This window comes from Pleurodeles waltl, chromosome 3_1 (assembly GCF_031143425.1).
Source record: "Pleurodeles waltl isolate 20211129_DDA chromosome 3_1, aPleWal1.hap1.20221129, whole genome shotgun sequence".
In the NCBI taxonomy this organism is placed as follows: Eukaryota; Metazoa; Chordata; class Amphibia; order Caudata; family Salamandridae; genus Pleurodeles; species Pleurodeles waltl.
The window spans coordinates 1,789,824,544-1,789,843,745 of record NC_090440.1 but is presented as its reverse complement, the minus strand read 5'-3'; the positions used below and the strand labels follow the sequence as shown (position 1 = coordinate 1,789,843,745).

Genomic DNA, 19,202 nt, shown 5'->3' with positions numbered 1-19,202 from the left:
ACCGTCTGGTCATAACAGTCTCTTTGGAATAAAAAATTCTTACGTGTCAACATCGGTCCATCCAACACATACAAGGGTTGCAAACCTTGCTCAAAACGCACACCAGTCCAGAGACTGTGGACACTCAATTTACATGTGTAGAGTTCCCCCCTTAGCAACAAACATTAAAGAAGACACGACGTCCCTAAAAAATAAAGTTATACATTGGATTCGGCATACTCGCCAATGCAGCTCTGTAATACACTCAGACATAATCCATGCACAGCGATATCCCACATCGGAGGGTCAACTGGATACAATAAAGCTGACATTATCCACGCCAGATCTGGTAAGGGGTCTTCTATCTCTAGAAACGCGAAACCCTCTGCAAAATGGTTCGAAGATCCACTTCAAAAGTTGTTGGCCTGAAGATGACCATGAGCCAATTTCGAACTTACTAGCTCCAAAGAGAGTCTTGGACTAGTCCAACAACCAGGAGAGTCCCCCCGAGAATGTTTTACCAATATTAAAGATTCCTGCCCAATTACTTCTGGTAGCTGAGTCTGACTGACTTATTCCTGAATGGGACCATAGGGAGTCCCCTTATACCACATTCTTTGGGGAAAAGGGGGCCCCACCAGAGCCTCCCGCCCAAGAGAGGGAGGAATTTCCACTGCCAATTATAGAAAATGTTCTGCTTAACTCTACCTCTACAAATTTTAATGGTAACATGTGTAGTCTCACACTTCCATGGAAGAGGAATGTAAGTGAGGAGTATTTAACTCCAAACCTCCTGTCATGGAATCTGGCAGGAATTCGTGCTAAATTAGATGATCCAGACTGGGGGGACTACATTGACAATTTTGACATTTGCTTTTTCCAAGACACATGGATGATAGATAATGTATTTAGGCAAGGTTTCAAATCTTATTGCAAATCAGCAAGTCCTTCCCCGATCGGGAGAGCTGCTGGAGGGCTCATTACATGGCTAAAGATCACAGTCAAGGGGAAAATCAAAGAAATTGTAGTGGACTCAGAGGATATATTGGCCTTATCCATACAGCAGAAGTGCGGTTTCTCTCTATTATGCGTGAACATTTACAATAGACCAGGTCCCCCAAACCAATCGTCCAAAACCTTTCATGCATTGAATGCTCGAGTTACAGAACATATAAGCTCTCATTTCATTTTTATTGCAGGGGATTTAAATGTAACGCTTGAACCAAACTGTGCTTTTTCAGAGGTAACCCAGCTAGAAGATGTAACATGGAACATTCATCCCTTCTCTTCTCTAAAGAAACAGGCCAAATCCAATGGTAGAGCGCTCCAATTTATACATTTTATGATCACCCATGGCCTTCGCCCTGGGAACGGGCGCTTTCCCTCGGACACATCTGCAAAGCCCACTTTTTTTTAGAGGCCAGTATAGTAGCACATTGGATTATGTGGTAATCGACACAAGAATTTGGAACAGCATACATAATATGCATGTAGGAAAACAGTACACTAGCGACCACGCTCCAATTCTAGTTACCTACGAGGGTCTCACTTTAGAAAGAAAGGATACTCATTGTAGTAAGAGAGTTTCCCTGCCCCTAACAGTTTCCTCCAACAAGCGTACCCTGAAATGGGAGTGTTTCCAAAAGTCAAGCAAACTGCGGAGGACCATGTACGATTTAGTATCAACACATCAGCTAGTGGAAACCCCTTCTTTTCACTCTCGAAATGAGATACTGAGCCTCCACGCGGCCCTATTTGTCACTCTTCGGGACCTCTTCCTAAAAACTAGTAAAGAAGCCAAACGCCCAGTGCGCTTCTGTCACAGTTGGTTTGACAAAGCATGTAGGGATGCTAAAAATGGCCTGATTAAAGCAATTAAATCTAGAGATAAAACCTTGATAACTAACGTCAGGCGTGAGTATGCGCTAGAAATAAAGCATGCCTAAAAATAATTGGGTCCTGGCAGAAGCTATTGACAGCAGCCAGGGAAAAGCATACAAAATGCTTTTGGTCCCTGGTAGCTTCCAATGGGCAAAACCAAGACCACAGACCTGATTGCCATATCTCCCCGACACTTGGGCTGATCATTTCACGAAACTCTACGAAGAGGAAGTTTGTGATCCTGAGGTGCGCAAAACTGTCTCTTCCTCTGAAAATACCCCCATGCCATTTACATTATCCGAAACAAGAAAGGCCATTAAGGCCCAAAAAGCGGGAAAGGCTCCTGGTGTCGATGGCATTCCAGCCGATTTATATAAATCTGACCCAGAGATATGAGGTCCATATATAAATAAAGTATCAAACGCAGTCTTGGCCAGTGGAAAGTATCCCTGCACCTGGAGCTATCATCATACCTCTTTATAAAAAGGGAACCAGATCTGATCCAATAAATTAAAGGCCAATTAGCCTTTTGGATAACCTCCAAAAAATATTCTGCCACCAGATTCTGACGAGAACCAAGGAATGGCTGCAAGAATCACAAATCTTGAGCGACTTCCAAGCAGGCTTTAGGCAAAAAATTAGCACAATCGACCAGATATTCAGATTCCTCACGATTAAATGGAAGTCTGTGGATCTGGAAGGAGGGAAGCTATTCGTAGCTTTTGTGGATCTTAGATCTGCTTTTGACTTGGTCCCACGCCAAAATCTGTGGGAGGTATTGGATAGAGTAGGACTCCCAAGCATACTACTAAATACAATCAAAAGCTTGTATACTAAGACCTTTGCTAAAATTAGATGGGGAGCAAATGAGAAAGTAACAAGAGAGATCCCAATTAAAAGGGGAGTGAGACAAGGGTGCGTTTTGGCCCCAACCCTCTTCTTAATATTTATAAATGCTTGCATTCCTTATCTATTCGCCTGCGACAATGATGCCCCCAGATTAGGGGGGGTGAAGACACCATGCCTGCTCTTTGCGGACGATACATTATTGTTATCCCAAACTGCTTCTGGTTTAACAAACTTACTCCTAAAATTCACGTCCTTCCGTAAAGACCACGGCCTTGAAGTAAATTCCACAAAAACCAAGTATATGATTTTCGGTGACATCAAACACAAAGTAAGAAAGAGAATCTCTTCGGAAGGGGTAGAGTTGGAGAGAGTTGCTGAATTTGTGTATCTGGGGGTTAGACTGGAGGATACGCATAGATGGCAGGCGCAGATAACGAGGGCACATATGTCTTTGAAGCAGTACCTGGGCGGAGTTTTGAGATTTGCAAACAGGTCCCCTAGGTTCGCAATTACCCCAGCAATGGAAATATATAAGCTACAAGCAAGAGGGAGTGCTCTGTATGGAGCGGAGCTATGGGGATATGGCAACTTGAAGGATTTGGAGATTGCTGAAAACTCTTTTATAAAGTCTATCCTCAAAATACCCACCAGTTCCCCTACGATGCCTGTCCGTTTGGACGTGAACTTAGACTCTATTGTACATATAGCTGCGCTGAAACCAATATTATACTGGATCAGAATATGGTCCCTGGATACACTTAGCCCATACAGGGCATGGTTGAAAGCCCTGATTAGTGAGAACTACACGGGAAAAATCCCATGGTGCAATTACGTTAGAGCTAGTTTGACCAATTTGGGGTTGGCCCATTTTTGGATGGTCCCTTGTGATCTATTCAAAAATATATTTTGGCGGTGGCTAAAATTGGGCAAACTAGCAGAGGTCTCTTTAGGCAGCTTGACAGATAAGTTTACGTCAGTCAAATGTAATTTCGAGTTTGAATCATATATGGATCTGATCACATTTCCCTGAGCCCGTGCCCTATAGATTAGATTCAGGCTAGGCTTGTTACCGCTAAGTTCTTTTACCTGTACCTGGTCTAAAGATGATCCTCATGCCAACCTTTGCCCGATGGGCTGCGGCCTTCCCGAATGTAGTGCACCCGTACTATTCCATTGTCCTGCTTATGATAAACAACAAGTCAAATGGATTATACCTCTTTGCAGAACCATGGGCTTCCAAAATTTGTTTGCAGCCCTTAGAATTTTTAGGTCTAACACCTAGGGCGTGGTGGCATTTGCCCTAGCCAGCTACTTAGATGAAATCTGGCGTGTGAGAACAAAAATGTTAAAGCCATCTCATAAATAAGAGTTTATAATGTGAATGTCTTCTACTTTTATCCTATTTATTGTTTTTAGTTAGGAATATACTTGATCTATGATATTTATTATGAAAAACTTTGCATTTTTGCACGATTTTATAATATGGTACGAATCTTTACAGGGAGAATGTTTTATATTCTAGGATTTTTATACATAGTTTATTTTTGTAAAATTGTGAATTTCTGATGTGCTTTTATGGTATCTGTTTTTTTACCGAAATAAAGCTAACAATGATGATGAAAAAAAACTGTATTTAAGGTAAGCACTTGATTACTAAATTTGGATAATTATAAATGTGTGTATATACATACATATATATATATATATCTGGATTAGTACATCTAAAACCACTTTACATGGCCCTAGATATGATGATGAAATGGTTTGCACTGCACTTGTCACTTTATGTATTATTAACCGCAATGTCTCTAGGAGACAGTATGTCATGATGTCATTTGTATAACTACATGACCATGAGGGTGAAATTGTTTGCACTGCGTTTGCCACTTTATGAATTATCAATTTGCAATGTCCTTAGAAGACAGTATGTCATGATGTCATTTGCATAACAACATAAGCATACAATATCTCAGATGCAAGATGGGGACATACACAATAGAACACTTTTGTATTGCTTAGGGATATTATTCTACATGGATGAGAGAAGAATAAGATATGAGAGTATGTGCTATTTATTGGATGTAAGTTCCTTAAAACAACATTGTTGGTCATCATACTAAGTATGCAAGTACATTAAATGTATTTGCACATAGCACTTTACTTGCCGCCATGGAGTATATAAAACGAATCAGGGGCATTATTTCAAATACATGGAGGTGTGCTGAATATTGAATACAATATGAAGCTCTGGATATGTATGCAGTCAGACACTTCAGGGGTCATATATGGAAATGCATTTGCAAGTGTGCCTCTTTTTCCACGTTAAGATAATGGAATGTTGGAATCAGTGCTAATCTAAGGATATTTTAGAGATGTGGGAAATAGGCGACAGAGATAGGTAATTAGATTTCCAGAGATTGGTAACAATGTATGTGACAAAATGTTCAAAGAATGAGAGGTGCTACATTCAAAGATGGTGTTTCCCATACATAGCATTGCCCTGTGGGACGTAGAGTGTAGAAAGAGAAGAGGGACTGCACATTTTAAAATTTGGAGGCTGTGGGGTGGAGGTTTGTCTGGAGAAAGGAGTGTAGACAAAACACGCCGGCATCCTGTTGTGGTGAAGCACTACTGCCCAATAAACTGCTGGATTGATCCTGTGGCATCCTGTTTGGGAATATACGGCATTCTGATATTACGAGAGACTGCGAGTGTGTGGCTGTATACAATGTAATAAAACCATCAGCATGGTGAGATGTTTCCATATATATGTATGTATAGTGATTTTATAACAAATAGAAATTTCTCATTTAACAAAGGGGGAAATTGCGTGTCTTGGGACGCGCTGATCGCCTTTCGGGACAGAGGAGGCGGGCTGCAGCTGTGTGCTGCCTTTCCAATTAGGGCAGGAGCCCTTTAAAGACCAGTGAGCGCTCCCGCTTCGCGGGACGCGCTGATCGCCTTTCGGGACCGAGGAGGCGGGCTGCAGCTGTGTGCTGCCTTTCCAATTAGGGCAGGAGCCCTTTAAAGACCAGTGAGCGCTCCCGCTTCGCGGGACGCGCTGATCGCCTTTCGGGACAGAGGAGGCGGGCTGCAGCTGTGTGCTGCCTTTCCAATTAGGGCAGGAGCCCTTTAAAGACCAGTGAGCGCTCCCGCTTCGCGGGACGCGCTGATCGCCTTTCGGGACAGAGGAGGCGGGCTGCAGCTGTGTGCTGCCTTTCCAATTAGGGCAGGAGCCCTTTAAAGACCAGTGAGCGCTCCCGCTTCGCGGGACGCGCTGATCGCCTTTCGGGACAGAGGAGGCGGGCTGCAGCTGTGTGCTGCCTTTCCAATTAGGGCAGGAGCCCTTTAAAGACCAGTGAGCGCTCCCGCTTCGCGGGACGCGCTGATCGCCTTTCGGGACAGAGGAGGCGGGCTGCAGCTGTGTGCTGCCTTTCCAATTAGGGCAGGAGCCCTTTAAAGACCAGTGAGCGCTCCCGCTTCGCGGGACGCGCTGATCGCCTTTCGGGACCGAGGAGGCGGGCTGCAGCTGTGTGCTGCCTTTTCAATTAGGGCAGGAGCCCTTTAAAGACCAGTGAGCGCTCCCGCTTCGCGGGACGCGCTGATCGCCTTTCGGGACAGAGGAGGCGGGCTGCAGCTGTGTGCTGCCTTTCCAATTAGGGCAGGAGCCCTTTAAAGACCAGTGAGCGCTCCCGCTTCGCGGGACGCGCTGATCGCCTTTCGGGACAGAGGAGGCGGGCTGCAGCTGTGTGCTGCCTTTCCAATTAGGGCAGGAGCCCTTTAAAGTCCAGCGAAGCCCGGGCCAAGGGCGGGCCCGTCCTTGCCCGTCATTGCCAGGAAGAGGCAGGGCAGGGCCACCCCTCTGACATCTACTCCAATCTGTGGCCCCAGAAAACAATTTTGCATTTGACTGCCCGAAGGATAAATTCAAGCATATTTTTATTGCGTAGGGGTAGCTTTTCCCACCAAGCACCAGGCCTCCACCAAGCTAGTGGACAACTACCAATATTATTCAGCCTTTGCTCGCCCGCTGTGTTTCTAGTTGAATTTCCTACTAATTCTCCATATATTCTCTAACCGAAATATGTCTTCTGGTGGGTGGTAGGAGGTCAATGGGTTGGATCTCACCATTTACTTCCCACCCTGTGTTTGCTTGCTCACGATAAGTGGTTGGGCTAAACCACATATATATATAGGCATTTGGGTCTTTGATTGTAGTTCTGTCCGTGAGATCAGCAATTACCTGGGTTTGAGAAGTTTATTTTACGCTTGCTTGGGGTAGAAGTTGGGTTCCTAAGGCCTCAGTATTACCATTAATCAGGAGCTTATCAAAGGCCCCTGGTTTTTAGTAAAATGGGCAGACGACGTGGGGGGGGCTTAGATGGGAAACAGCATTCTAACAAAACCCTAGACGGTTTTTTACAAAAGGCCGTTGGGGAACTCGAAAGAGAAATAGAATTAGTGCAACGACGCCTTGCTGCCCCTCCCTCTGCATCTATTAGTTTAGCCCATGATAGCCCAGTCTCACAGCCCCACCCGCGATTAGAGCTTCAGTCTGTACCGATTACCCCTTCCCCTTCTCCGTCCAAAATTCCTCAAGAGATCCTAGACGATACTTCAATCGCAACTGCCATTTGTGCCGCACCATTTTTGTTGGCCCAGCATCCTTCAATAGAAGGTTCCCTTACCTTAACTGAATCTAATACCAAAGGGAAAAGGAAGCGAAGGGAACCTGTCCTCAAGAACAAACGATCTAGGACCTTGAGTCCCTCTAACTCGGCCCAACCCTCTATTAAGGATATGGCATCAATTTCCTCACACAATACCAACATCCCCCATGCAAACGAGTTTATTAGGGATCTCATAAGAGATGAGCTCTCAAAACTACTTCTCCCTATTTCCAACCGTCTTCAAATAATCGAGGACAAACTTGAAAGTCTTACGTCCAGGCAAATACCAACAATCTCTTTACCTGTAGAAATTCAATCTAATCACGACTCTATTATTGCCAATAGACACACTGGCCAAATACCCAAAAATTTTCCTCCCATTCTAAATCATGACTGGCCCAGTTCTGCTAAAACTCCCAGTACCTTGAGGAACAAACCTCATATGGCTTTAGCTTCCCTATCTAAAGGGACCGCCTTACGGAACAATCCAGCAACTATTTCGGGAGACGGCATCACTATCAGGGAATTTCCACATCCAGTATACCAAAAGAAGGTTACGAGCAGGGACTCCCGAGAACCAGAAGCGCTCCATTTACCACCAGAATCATGCCCTTACGTCCTCATCATATCAAATGTTCCTGAACTCAAACCTCATTTTTCTGAATCTTTTATCGAACTCAAAAACAAGGTTATTCACTGGTTGCACGTGAATGCGGGGTTCGCTTTTTCCATGTCATCCTCAATACTGATGGTGAGAAGGGTAGGGTGGGTGGGCCCTCTAGCGAAGATCGGTTCAGGGCACTGTATTGTCATTAATTTTAATTCCCCCGATCTTGTCCAACGACTTTTTTTAAATGCTAACAGACCTTATCCTACAACGGGCAAAACTTCTCTTTGCAGGCTACAAGTGTTTTATCCTCCCTTTATGTCGTCTTGGAGTACTCAACCGCCACCATCATACGGGGCTGGTCCGGTTATTCACTCACTGCCTACCCCTGTAATTGGTCCTAGACGTCCTCTATCTTCTCTCTCTGAGGCAGACTGACTAGGAGATGTTTTTCCGGATGAGGTATTGTCTAATTGTGAAGCTGAGACCATTTGCCCTACTGTTCTTAACATCTCTATTTTTCCTGCCCCCCTTATCTTGGCAGATTTTGTTGTCCCGGGATCACCCAAAAATATAATATGCCAAGCAACTGAGGAATGCATTTCTAATCTGTCAAACGCTCCCTATACCTTGGGGCCTATCCATATGGTCAATTCACCAAACTCAAACGCTCTTGGGGTTACATCCAGCGAGGTTTTAAAGATACAGAGCGAGAAATCTCTTGGTCCCAATCCACCCGAGGGAAGTACTATGGTCTTTAACAGTTCCCCCCCTAGTACGCTATATTTCCAGAATAAAGCTGGGTCCTCATGCTCAGAGGATCTCGATAAGGTACTCAGCTGGAACATAGCTGGTTTGGAAAGCAAATTACAAAGTCCAGGTTGGGGTAACCTTATTGATGATCACTTGATCTGTCTCTTTCAAGAAACATGGGCATTAGAACCCAAATATAGACTCGGTTTCAAAAGCTATTGGGTTTCGGCCCGCAAGTCATCTTCTGGGAGACCTTCGGGAGGGTTGCTTGCGTGGCTAAATACTTCTCTCAGGTGCAAGATAGAAGAAATAGATACAGGTTGTCCGGATCTGCAAGTACTATCGCTAATGATTTCTGAAGGAAAACCCCTCCTTTTAATTAATATCTATAACAGGAATGCGAGTCCCCACTCCGAGTCGGACGTTCTGTCTAATTTGGACTATTTTTTAAAAAGTAATCCCTCCCTCCTTGTCTTAATTGGAGGAGACTTCAATGTTACTTTTGAACCTAATCCTCTAGTCCAAGGAATTTGTAAAGAAGAGGATGCCCATTGGGGCATCCCCCAGCTAGTCTCCAACAAAAAACCAAGATTGAATAAATCTGCACGCTTATTGGCTGATATTGCACTAGCCCATGGCCTCCGAGCCTGTAATGGCCGCTCACACTCGGATGCCATTTTGCGTCCCACTTTTAGGCGCGGAGAATATAGTAGTCGCATTGACTACATATTTCTTGATATTCGTCTTTGGCGTTACATGGTAGATATGAGGGTAGATGAGCAGCCCGTGAGCGACCACGACCCTCTGATTTTATCAACCAGAGGTCTTTTTCCTTCGTTCATAGCGTCTCACTCCAGGACAAATGCCTCCCAACTGGCCTTAACTAATAATAGACGCAATCTCAAATGGGAATCTGTTATCTCCTCTCCAAAACACCTGGCATCTATTTACAGTTTGCTCGCAAATCAAATGGAGTGTATGACTCGGTTCATTGAGTCTGAGGAGGGCGACAGCCTTCTTATAGCCCACACTGATCTGTTTCAATCTTTAAAACAACTTTTTACAAAAGAGACTCTTAACAACTTCAATAAAAAGTACAATGCCCCTTGGTTCAATAAATCGTGCAGAATAGCACAACTAGCTCTCCTGGATGCAATTAAAGAAGGCCATGCTGTGACGTTGAGAACAGCCAGGGGGGCTTATAAGAAGGAATGTTTAAAGGCACGTAGAAGCTGGGAGGAGGCTAGATGGGCCACTATTTTGGATTCTGCCTTATCCAATAATACATCCAGGTTTTGGAAACTAATAGCTGATAATGACAGTGATTCCCCTGCCGCGCCTGGCTCCACAATCCTCTCAGCAACTTGGGTAGAGCATTTTGGGCAACTTTATGGAGGTCCGCCTGAAGTTTCCTCGTGGCCCCCCAACGATTTAATAAACCAAGAGATCATTCCAATTTCATTTTCCCTATCCGAAACTAGAGCAGCAATAGACTCCCTGAAATGGGGCAAGGCACCTGGCCCAGACAAAATCCCAGGTGATCTATATAAATCTAGACCTGACATATGGGCTCCTTACCTCAATTCTATCTGCAATGCAATTGCAGCGGGTGCTCCAGTTCCATCCACTTGGAAAGGGGCTGAAATTGTACCGATCTTTAAAAAAGGAAATCCAAACATTCCAGCTAACTATCGCCCCATTAGTCTCCTCGATAACTTCCAAAAAATCTATGCGAAACATCTTCTGTCCCATCTTGAGGAATGGATTATTGAGTCTAAAGCTCTCTCTGATTTACAAGCGGGTTTCAGACCCGCAGTGAGCACAGTTGACCAAGCTTTAAGATTTATGTCAATAAAATGGAAGAATGTAGACCTGGGGAGGGGTAACCTCTATGTGGTTTTTATAGATCTAGGAGCCGCATTTGACCTGATCCCCAGGAATCTCCCATGGTCAACATTATTAAATATGGGAGTCCCATTTGGCCTCCTGAAACTTATAGCTCAATTGCATCAAGATACCTTTGCCCAAATCAGGTGTGGACAGGGGGGTGAGCTGACTGATCCCGTAGCCATTAAAAAAGGAGTTAGACAAGGTTGTGTTCTGGCACCTACTCTTTTTTTGCTCTACATTAATAATTGTATCCTCTACCTAGAGAACTGCTTAAATGATTCTCCGAAACTGGGTGGGATAAAAATCCCTTGTCTGCTATATGCAGATGATACGATCCTACTATCAAAATCGCCAATGGGAATTCAACATCTGATCAACCAGTTCTGTGCTTACTGTTGTGACTATGGTCTAGATGTAAATATCAAGAAAACCAAATTTATGATATTCACTACCTCCAAAAAACGATTGTGTGTTAATATCGAGATGAATTCGACCCCATTGGAGAAAGTAGAAGAGTTCGATTATTTGGGTTTCAGATTATCTACATCAGGCAAATGGAAGGCAGCTATTGACAAAGGGGCTCTAATCATAGGCCAAAGAGGTGGGGCCTTAGTCCGTAGATCTAGAAAGGCTCCGAGCCCCCCTCTGAACATTCTTGCGGAGATTTATAACGTTCAAATTAGAGCAGCGGCCTTATATGGAGCGGAAATTTGGGGATCCCACAAAAACCTGGACATTCTGCAAACCAAGGAAAATATTTTCCTTAGGCAGGTGTCCAGGCTTGGTACAGGTGCACCAATGACCCCTTTAAGGCTTGACCTTGGTTTAAATAGTATCAAAACCATAGCGGCCTTAAGACCCCTTTCCTATTGGATCCGATTATGGAAATCTGATGAACTTGAACCATATAGGCTGGCTATAAGAGAGTTGATAGCCGCCCCTAAGGCACTGGAGAAAATCCCCTGGCTGAAAGAGATGAAAATTGCCTGGGACACAATGGGTCTTCCCCATTATTGGAAATACCCGGACCAAATCCCTGATAATGCTAGGAAATTTGTTACAAGCAGATATTGGGAGAAAGTTAACGAATATTCCCTGCACCAAAAGGGGGCGGGTAGGTTAACAATGGATTTTCTTCAAATTAAGCATGAACCCTGGGCTGAGAATTTCCTGAACCTCCCTATCCCTCCATATGCTCGCGCTTTATACCTGCAGTTAAGATATGGTACGTTGCCTACCAATGGTTTCATGGCCCACTGGTCATCTAACACCGCTTTAAATGACAGGTGTATCTTTTGCCAACACTGTAAGGAAACAATAGAGCATGTATTATTCTTCTGCCCTTTGTATAAGATACCCAGAAAGAGGTGGATTATTCCCCTTTGCAAAAATATGTCATCTCAGGATAGAGTGACTGCCATTAGAATCTGCACGCATGATTCCTCTCCCAGGGTAGCCATTCCAGTCACTAAATACTTATCGGAGGCCTGGTACATCCGTCGTAAGTCTATTGTACCTAAAGGCCCCTGAGTTATCTTTATATTAGTGTTTAGAAGGATTTTAATCTGCTCTTTTTATCTTCTTTGCATTATTTTCAGCAGGAAATCTCCTTTAGGAATTTGTTGCTTTCTATATGATCACCAGAGTTTGCATAAGCCTATAGAGTCCTTCCCTATATAGCTTTTACTGTTGTTTTTTTGATTGGTATTCTGATAATGTTTCTTTTAGTCAAATGGGAACTCTATTTTTGTCTTTTTGTCTCCTGGTTGCGCACACTGGTCCTCTAGACAAAAAGTCTTTTATTCTAGCTTTTATCTTTTTCTCTTTTTTACTATATCTATTTCATGTTGTATTTATTGCATTTATATCTATGATCAAATGCTTTGTTTTGCTGTTTTTACTGTTCTAATGTTCTGACGATTATTGGTTTTATATTGTCACCATGCTTTTACCTCATTCTTTTCTTTTATGTACGATTGTTATTATTACGTCAAATGGTCTAGACTTCTAGACCGAATGAATAAATAAATAAAATAAAAATAGTGTCTTGCATGAATTAGAACTGAGCCTTTCTGGCTCCCAGCGGACTTCGTATCAGTGTGACGTAATCGCTAGAATGTTGGAGATCACAGGTACATGCAGAGGAATACAGATGTGCGATTACAGCTCCATGTTTGGCATAGTCATTGGCAGGTACCTAGGCTGTGGAAGATGCTACACATACTATAAGGAATCTGTATTTGTAAGGGGCTTTAAATAGCGATTCCTTCATTTTTCCTCAAACCCATTTTAGCAATTCAGTAACATGCTCTCAAATCGCTTAATGGGTTTAGTACATTTGTAAAACACATTTTCTTGTCACAAACCTTGAGATTTACCAAATCTGGCTCTAATTGCTCAAAAATATTTGAAGTCATTCACCCCAAATCACAAAAAGTACACTAAGTAATTTTCTAATTTTTTACAAAATGTGGTGGTGACTCTGTTCAGTCATGTTTTTTTATGTATCAGAAAGCAAAATTTCCTATGGAAATATACATGGGAAATCACATTTTGGAACCCCCTATTTTCTTGGCCATGGTGGATGAACTTTTTTTTTTTTTTTTTTTAGAACATTTCTCTCAGATTCACCCAACAGTCCCCGCCACAACTATGCAGTTTTCTCATCAATAATTTCACTGCAAATGTTGCAGGGCTTTTATCAATGGTGTCACAAAAGACGTCATGAGAGATGTAATATGTGTGGAAATTAGCAGTTCATGGTTGGTGCACGAGTTATAGTTACCATAGGTCACAAGTTATAGTTACCAGAGCTAACTAGAACTGGTGAATTTCAGTTGTTGTGTGCATTTAAAACATTATGTTGAAACGGAAATTCTCACCTAATTATAACATTACTTTAACCTTTTTAATTTTTAAGTGAATTTAAAGGTTTTATTTTAATGTAAAGCATTTTCCTAACATAATTAAAGCCAACCCCCTACAGGCAGCCAATCCCACACTGCGAGGTTGGCCATAGGGCCTGCTTTGCAGCCAGGCCCTGTGGCCAACTCACCTGCAGGCAGCCAACCTCACACTGTGCATAGAGGTTGGCCGCAGGCAGCTAAACAGAGGCTGCACACAGCATATGGCCACGCACAGTGGGGGGATGGCCAAAGGGCCTGGTATTTGGAGTGAATTACACAAACATTTTGAGCATTAACTACTCAAAAACAAACTACTGAATAGATTTACACCAAAGTAGAAAAAGCACCTTTTCTGGACATAGATCTAGCTTTCTGAGAAATTTTGTGAACATCCGTTCAGCGCTTTGGACTGCAGTTGTGCCTAAATTACATATATGGAAAGATGAATGTGAAAAATGTGTTTTGAAACCCCTCTTTTATCTCGTCCCCCCCTTCACAAATCTCCCTGAAACTTTCCAAGTACAACTAGTTAAAAAGTACTACTTTCTTTGGTATGTTGCCTTGGCCTATGTTGTGGCCTCAGCATCAGTGATTGGAGCATCTGTTCTAGGCTTATTTTCTAAACATGGTGGGTGTCTGGGGGCTGGTTGGGAGGGCATGTTGTCACACTGCAGAACACTGTAAAGACGTGAGCACACTATCTGCCATAGCCAGGGGAATAATTTTTCCCTGGGATGGTAATTAGCAGTTTGGTCTGTTTGGCTAGATGTCTTAACCTTTTTTATACAAATGTCATCTTCTTATCTACATTTGTACCCTCTTCGTGCGGCTCACTTGTTTTCAGTATACATTTCACTTCTTCTATTAAATTGCATTATATCGCTGACAATACAGTTCTCTGCTATATGTTTATGTTGTTTCTTCTAGGACTAGTTTCTGCTTTTCTTTTCCTCATTATAAAATACAAGTTGCTCAACGGAAACAGAGAAGCACCAAATCATAGTACCCTGGAAAAGAAACGATTACCTCTGGCCTCAAGAGCCTGAACCAAGGGGAGTGGCTCTGCCCTGCCTTCTCTGGGCTTTGATTGGTGTCGACGGGCCCACCCTTGGTCTCCACTTTGCTTGGGCGCGTCCCATGCAGCAAGTATGGTGGTTGGCGCTTTGTAGCACAGTGCAGTGTGCACCCTCCTCCTCGTTAGCCTCTTGTCTTTATGTGGCAAAGTCTCCTGGGAATCCGAGTCCACAAGTCAGATGCAGCGGGTATGGTGGCATTGATTTATAGCGCTGTGTGGTGTGGGTCCTCCTCTTCCTTTGCCCTTCCTCTCTCTTTGCAAAGCCTTCTGGGATTCTCAGTCCCCAAGCCAGGCGAACTGATCTCTAGTTCTCATTTATATTCAAAGGTGTTTCTAAATAGCCTGTCTTCAGTGTGCTGGAGCTCATGAATGATGAGGTTACCACCTTCAGTTTGCTCTCCTCACAGCCTGTTACTCATAGCTTCAGTAGCACAAATGCATCAAGCCCAAGCCACCTGCACGCATGGCAAGAAGCAAAAAACAGCAGGTGTGGTCATCCTGTAGCTAAGTGATGCTCCAAGTGCCCAATTCACATGCCTGAAGGCTGTGCGCAGCCAGTTTATTAGCACAGGGCTGGTGCATAGTTTGGCTTCAGAGCAGAGCCTACTGCAGATGACTGTAAAGCAATCGATGTACTTTGTAATGTTATCTGTGAGATCAAGAGTACTGGGGAGTGGGTAATGGTTAAACATATATGGTGAATTTCAGTTGTTTTTCAACTGAAAATCATTACCATAATCTGACCAGAACTTGTTTTTTCATGAATGCCTGTGAGGTTCGAAACAAATGTTAATGTCTCATGAAAAAGATTGACCATAACTTACCTTTAATAACGGCTTTTCTATAAAAACATTTATAACCATATATATATGATACACGGTAAAACAGGTGCAAAACTGTTTGCTCGTAGTACTTATCAAGCAGCGTAAAATCAGTTGGAAAAAGGCACTCAGTATCCAGCACTAGAGCACATTTGCCCAGATTTTTCTCATAGGTTGAAATAACCACATAACTATTTTCACCAGAGTAAATGTAAGACCACTCAAGCTGCATATGCCTATAGCGTATATTCAACACGGAAATATTCTTGCCAGTTATGCATACCCAGCACTGTCCTGGCTCAGATAGAGTAGATGTGCACTGCAGAAAAGCCTCCCACAGCGTGCAATGCGAAATGACTTCTCGCAAGAGGTTTTTGTTTGACCTCTAACGTGGACGGATGCAGTGCTCTCTGTAAACCTCCTTGTGCAAATTTTTGCCCCACAGGAAATGATGCCATATGCCAGCTTTAATACTGGGGAACTGTGTTTTTAAAAAAAGGTGTTTAAAGTCCCATCTACAGGAATGTTACATGAACAGCACAACCCAAACATGGATGTCTACTGACATTGCAGGGCCCCAAACAAGATCCCCCAGCTGCAAACAGCCAAACACGGTTTAAGGATTTTAGTTGCTGTGACTAGAAGTGGCACTGGAATACCCATGAGAGTACCAGCGGTGCTGCATCTGCTGCCCCAAGATACACCTGCTCGACTTATGGGCGTGAATGCATTTCGTTTGCAGAGCATGTTGCACTCGTGCTCAAGATCAGTAAATTTACTTCATAATATCATCTGATTAAATATAATTTTAACAGAATGAGGCGCTTGATAGATGACACCTTTAGAAAAGAAGAGATTCTAAGTTATGGGAGTCAATAATAGACTGTAATGAACGGTTTCATACCAGATAGTGAGGACACTTACTGTAGCAGGTGAGGCCACTTCTAAGTCCATGGGCTCAAAGATAAGGCTCATTTGTGAAGACATCTGGATGATCTCACCACTCATAAGACACAGTTTCTTGTTATCGTCCAACACTGTGTTCATATTTTCAATCCACACTGCATCGACTGGGCCATCAAAAATGAGCCATTTTCTGTCTGGACTCTGTGTAGTAGATATTTCGGGTTACAAGTTTAGTTGAAGAAACGTTATTATCTATGAATACACTGTTTTATTTTCGATTACCAAGATCATAAAAAAATTCAAAATCACAGAATCCCCTTTTTCTCATGCTCTGGCACGCGTACCTCCTTAAGGGGCCTGAGAAAACCTACAAAAAAATGCTTAATGAACTGTCTGGATTCACAAATGCATCTTGTTGTATATAGCATGGCCTGGCGTTTAGAAAAACTCACAGATTTCATAAAACCACTTTAAATTGTGTAAGAAGCACTCGCTCTTGTCGAGAGTAGATCCAGGGCAGTTTCTGATCTACTTCCGGTGCACTGGTTATGGGGATGTAAGTTTCATCATTTCATTCGTTTCGTCCTCAGAAATAGCTTACTAACTTAAGTACTAAACGTTTCTGGTTTTTCCCCAAGGGGGAGCAGCCAGGTAAGACCTTACATTGTTCTGCCCTCCCCTATGCCCAACATTCACCTCCCTCCTCTCTCACACCCCAAACAGAGGATGCAGCATACATTTACAATTGCTAAGAGAAGTTGGTAAGTGCATGTGTTAGACTCCACAGAATCGAGAGTTCCATGTGGTTTTATGACCAGTAAAGCCAGATCCACATGGTAAATCCCCATTCCATGGGGTGCAACTTTTAATTGCACTGTACTGGTGCAGCGTTACTGAACGGTAATGTTTGTGTCACATTTGTATTTACCACCCGGCCATTGCAGAGCAGCTTGCAATCAGGCTCTATGCCCAATGGACTTCAGGATATTGATAATATAAATATAGCATATTCGACTTTGCAGTACATAATGTAAGCAAATCCTCAAGAATTTGACGGAGTTAAAATCAACCATGACGTGAGATTTTGAACACTGAATTGTTTAATGCAGTGTCACGTTTGATTAACAGTTTGCACAACAAAAAAGGTGAACACTAAGGCCCTGATTTAAAACTCGGCATACGGGTTATTCCGTTCCATGAGATTTATATTTCAGCGGCCGTGTAATCAGTCAGCATTGCGACACAGTAACCCGTCTGCCTAGTTCCAAATCAGGCCCCCCCCCATTCCTCAGTGCATTTTGGAATATGTAAAGTAATACGCAGGTCGTACTCTTTTACATACTTTTACATTCCTTTGTAAATTGGCCCCAAAAAACCTAAAATAGTAATAAAGTGGAAATATTCAGAGAATATCCATATACAATTAATACAAATAAAAATAATTTTGCCATGTTGGCACTTTTACTAATAGGGAGATAGATATTTTGGAATAAATTCACGAGGTATGTAATAACACGTAAGAGAATACTCCTGTAGTGCTACTTCATATACACACAAATGCTTTTGTGAATAGGTCCGTGGGAAAAATTTCTTATACAAAAGAACAAGTTACCTACCTTCCATAACACTTTTTCTGGTGGATAATCTACTTAACTGCAGATTCCTCACCTTGTTAATATTTCAGAGTCAGACTGGATCCAGAAACGTTTCAAAACCACGTGTTATGATGCGTTTGTTTGAAAGCTTTGCAGCATTTATTTCACATACACCTCTAATCATGTCTCAGGGTGGCTCGAATTTAGTCCTCGCATCCCCGATATGTACTCACTTTGAGCTACTTCACAGCTGTCCTCACTCTCAAAACAGTTTTCTACACTGCCATAACATCAACCCAGCATGTGAGTAAGCTCTGTCAACCCGCCATACACAAAAGCCTCTCTGGACAAGCTGGTGTTAAGAAAGCGTGTCTCTATTCTACCAAAGGTGGTCACTCCTTTTCATGTCAGAAACATAAATCGACTCCCCCCATCCGCCCAAGAGGGAAGAGAGACTCCATCAGCGGTATTCTAAAAGACCCCTACGTTTTTACATTGATTATACAAGGAACATCATGAAGACTATCAGCTCTCGGACATCGTGTGAACTATCAGAACTCAGACCCACCCCCACACTTACAAAACATGCTTGCAACTTTGCCATCATCCTCAACAGTGAGCTGCCCATGAAGCGGCAGATCAACGCTGTCACCTCCTTTTACTTCCATACCCTCCGCATGCTCTGCAGGATCTTCAGATTGATCCCAGCCAACACAAGGAAAACCGCCACCCAGGCCCTCGTCACCAGCCACCTCGACTACGGTAACACCACCTAGCTCCTAAACAGACTCCACACAATACAGAACACCACCGCCAGACTCATCCTGGACCTTCCAATGCACACCCCATCATCCCCACCTCAAAATCCTCCACTGGCTCCCCGTCCAGAAGAGACATCATTTCAAGCTCCTCACACACGGTTGTAAAGCCCTACACAATCAAGGAATGGACTACATCAACCACCGTCTACATGTCCACCAATTCACCACGCACCTGCACTCTTCCTCTCTGACCCTCGCACACACCCAGAATCCGGCACAGCTGCAGTGGTGGCTGCTCTTTTTCCTACATCGTCGCCAAAGCCTGGAACGACCTACCCCTCCGTACTGCACCCTCACTTACAGACTTAATGAAGAGACTCAAAACCTGGCTCTTCGACAGGGACATCGCACCCCAGTGCTCAAATACCCCTAGGAGTAATAGTGACGTGCTCTACAAAATGACTGATTGATTGATTGATTTGTTGGATTGGCTGAGGCAAATAAGGGCA

At 43.3% G+C, this 19,202-nt stretch overlaps 1 protein-coding gene across 2 annotated transcripts in view; it reads right to left on the bottom strand.

Annotated features, from left to right (window-relative positions):
- Positions 1-19,202, bottom strand: part of DNAH7 (dynein axonemal heavy chain 7) — a 1,158,398-nt gene that overhangs the window by 698,292 nt on the left and 440,904 nt on the right. For both annotated transcript variants that reach the window (XM_069225862.1, XM_069225863.1), the window contains one exon: positions 16,356-16,538. In XM_069225862.1, coding sequence (XP_069081963.1) covers positions 16,356-16,538 — 183 coding nt within the window. The remainder of the gene's footprint in view (positions 1-16,355; positions 16,539-19,202) is intronic.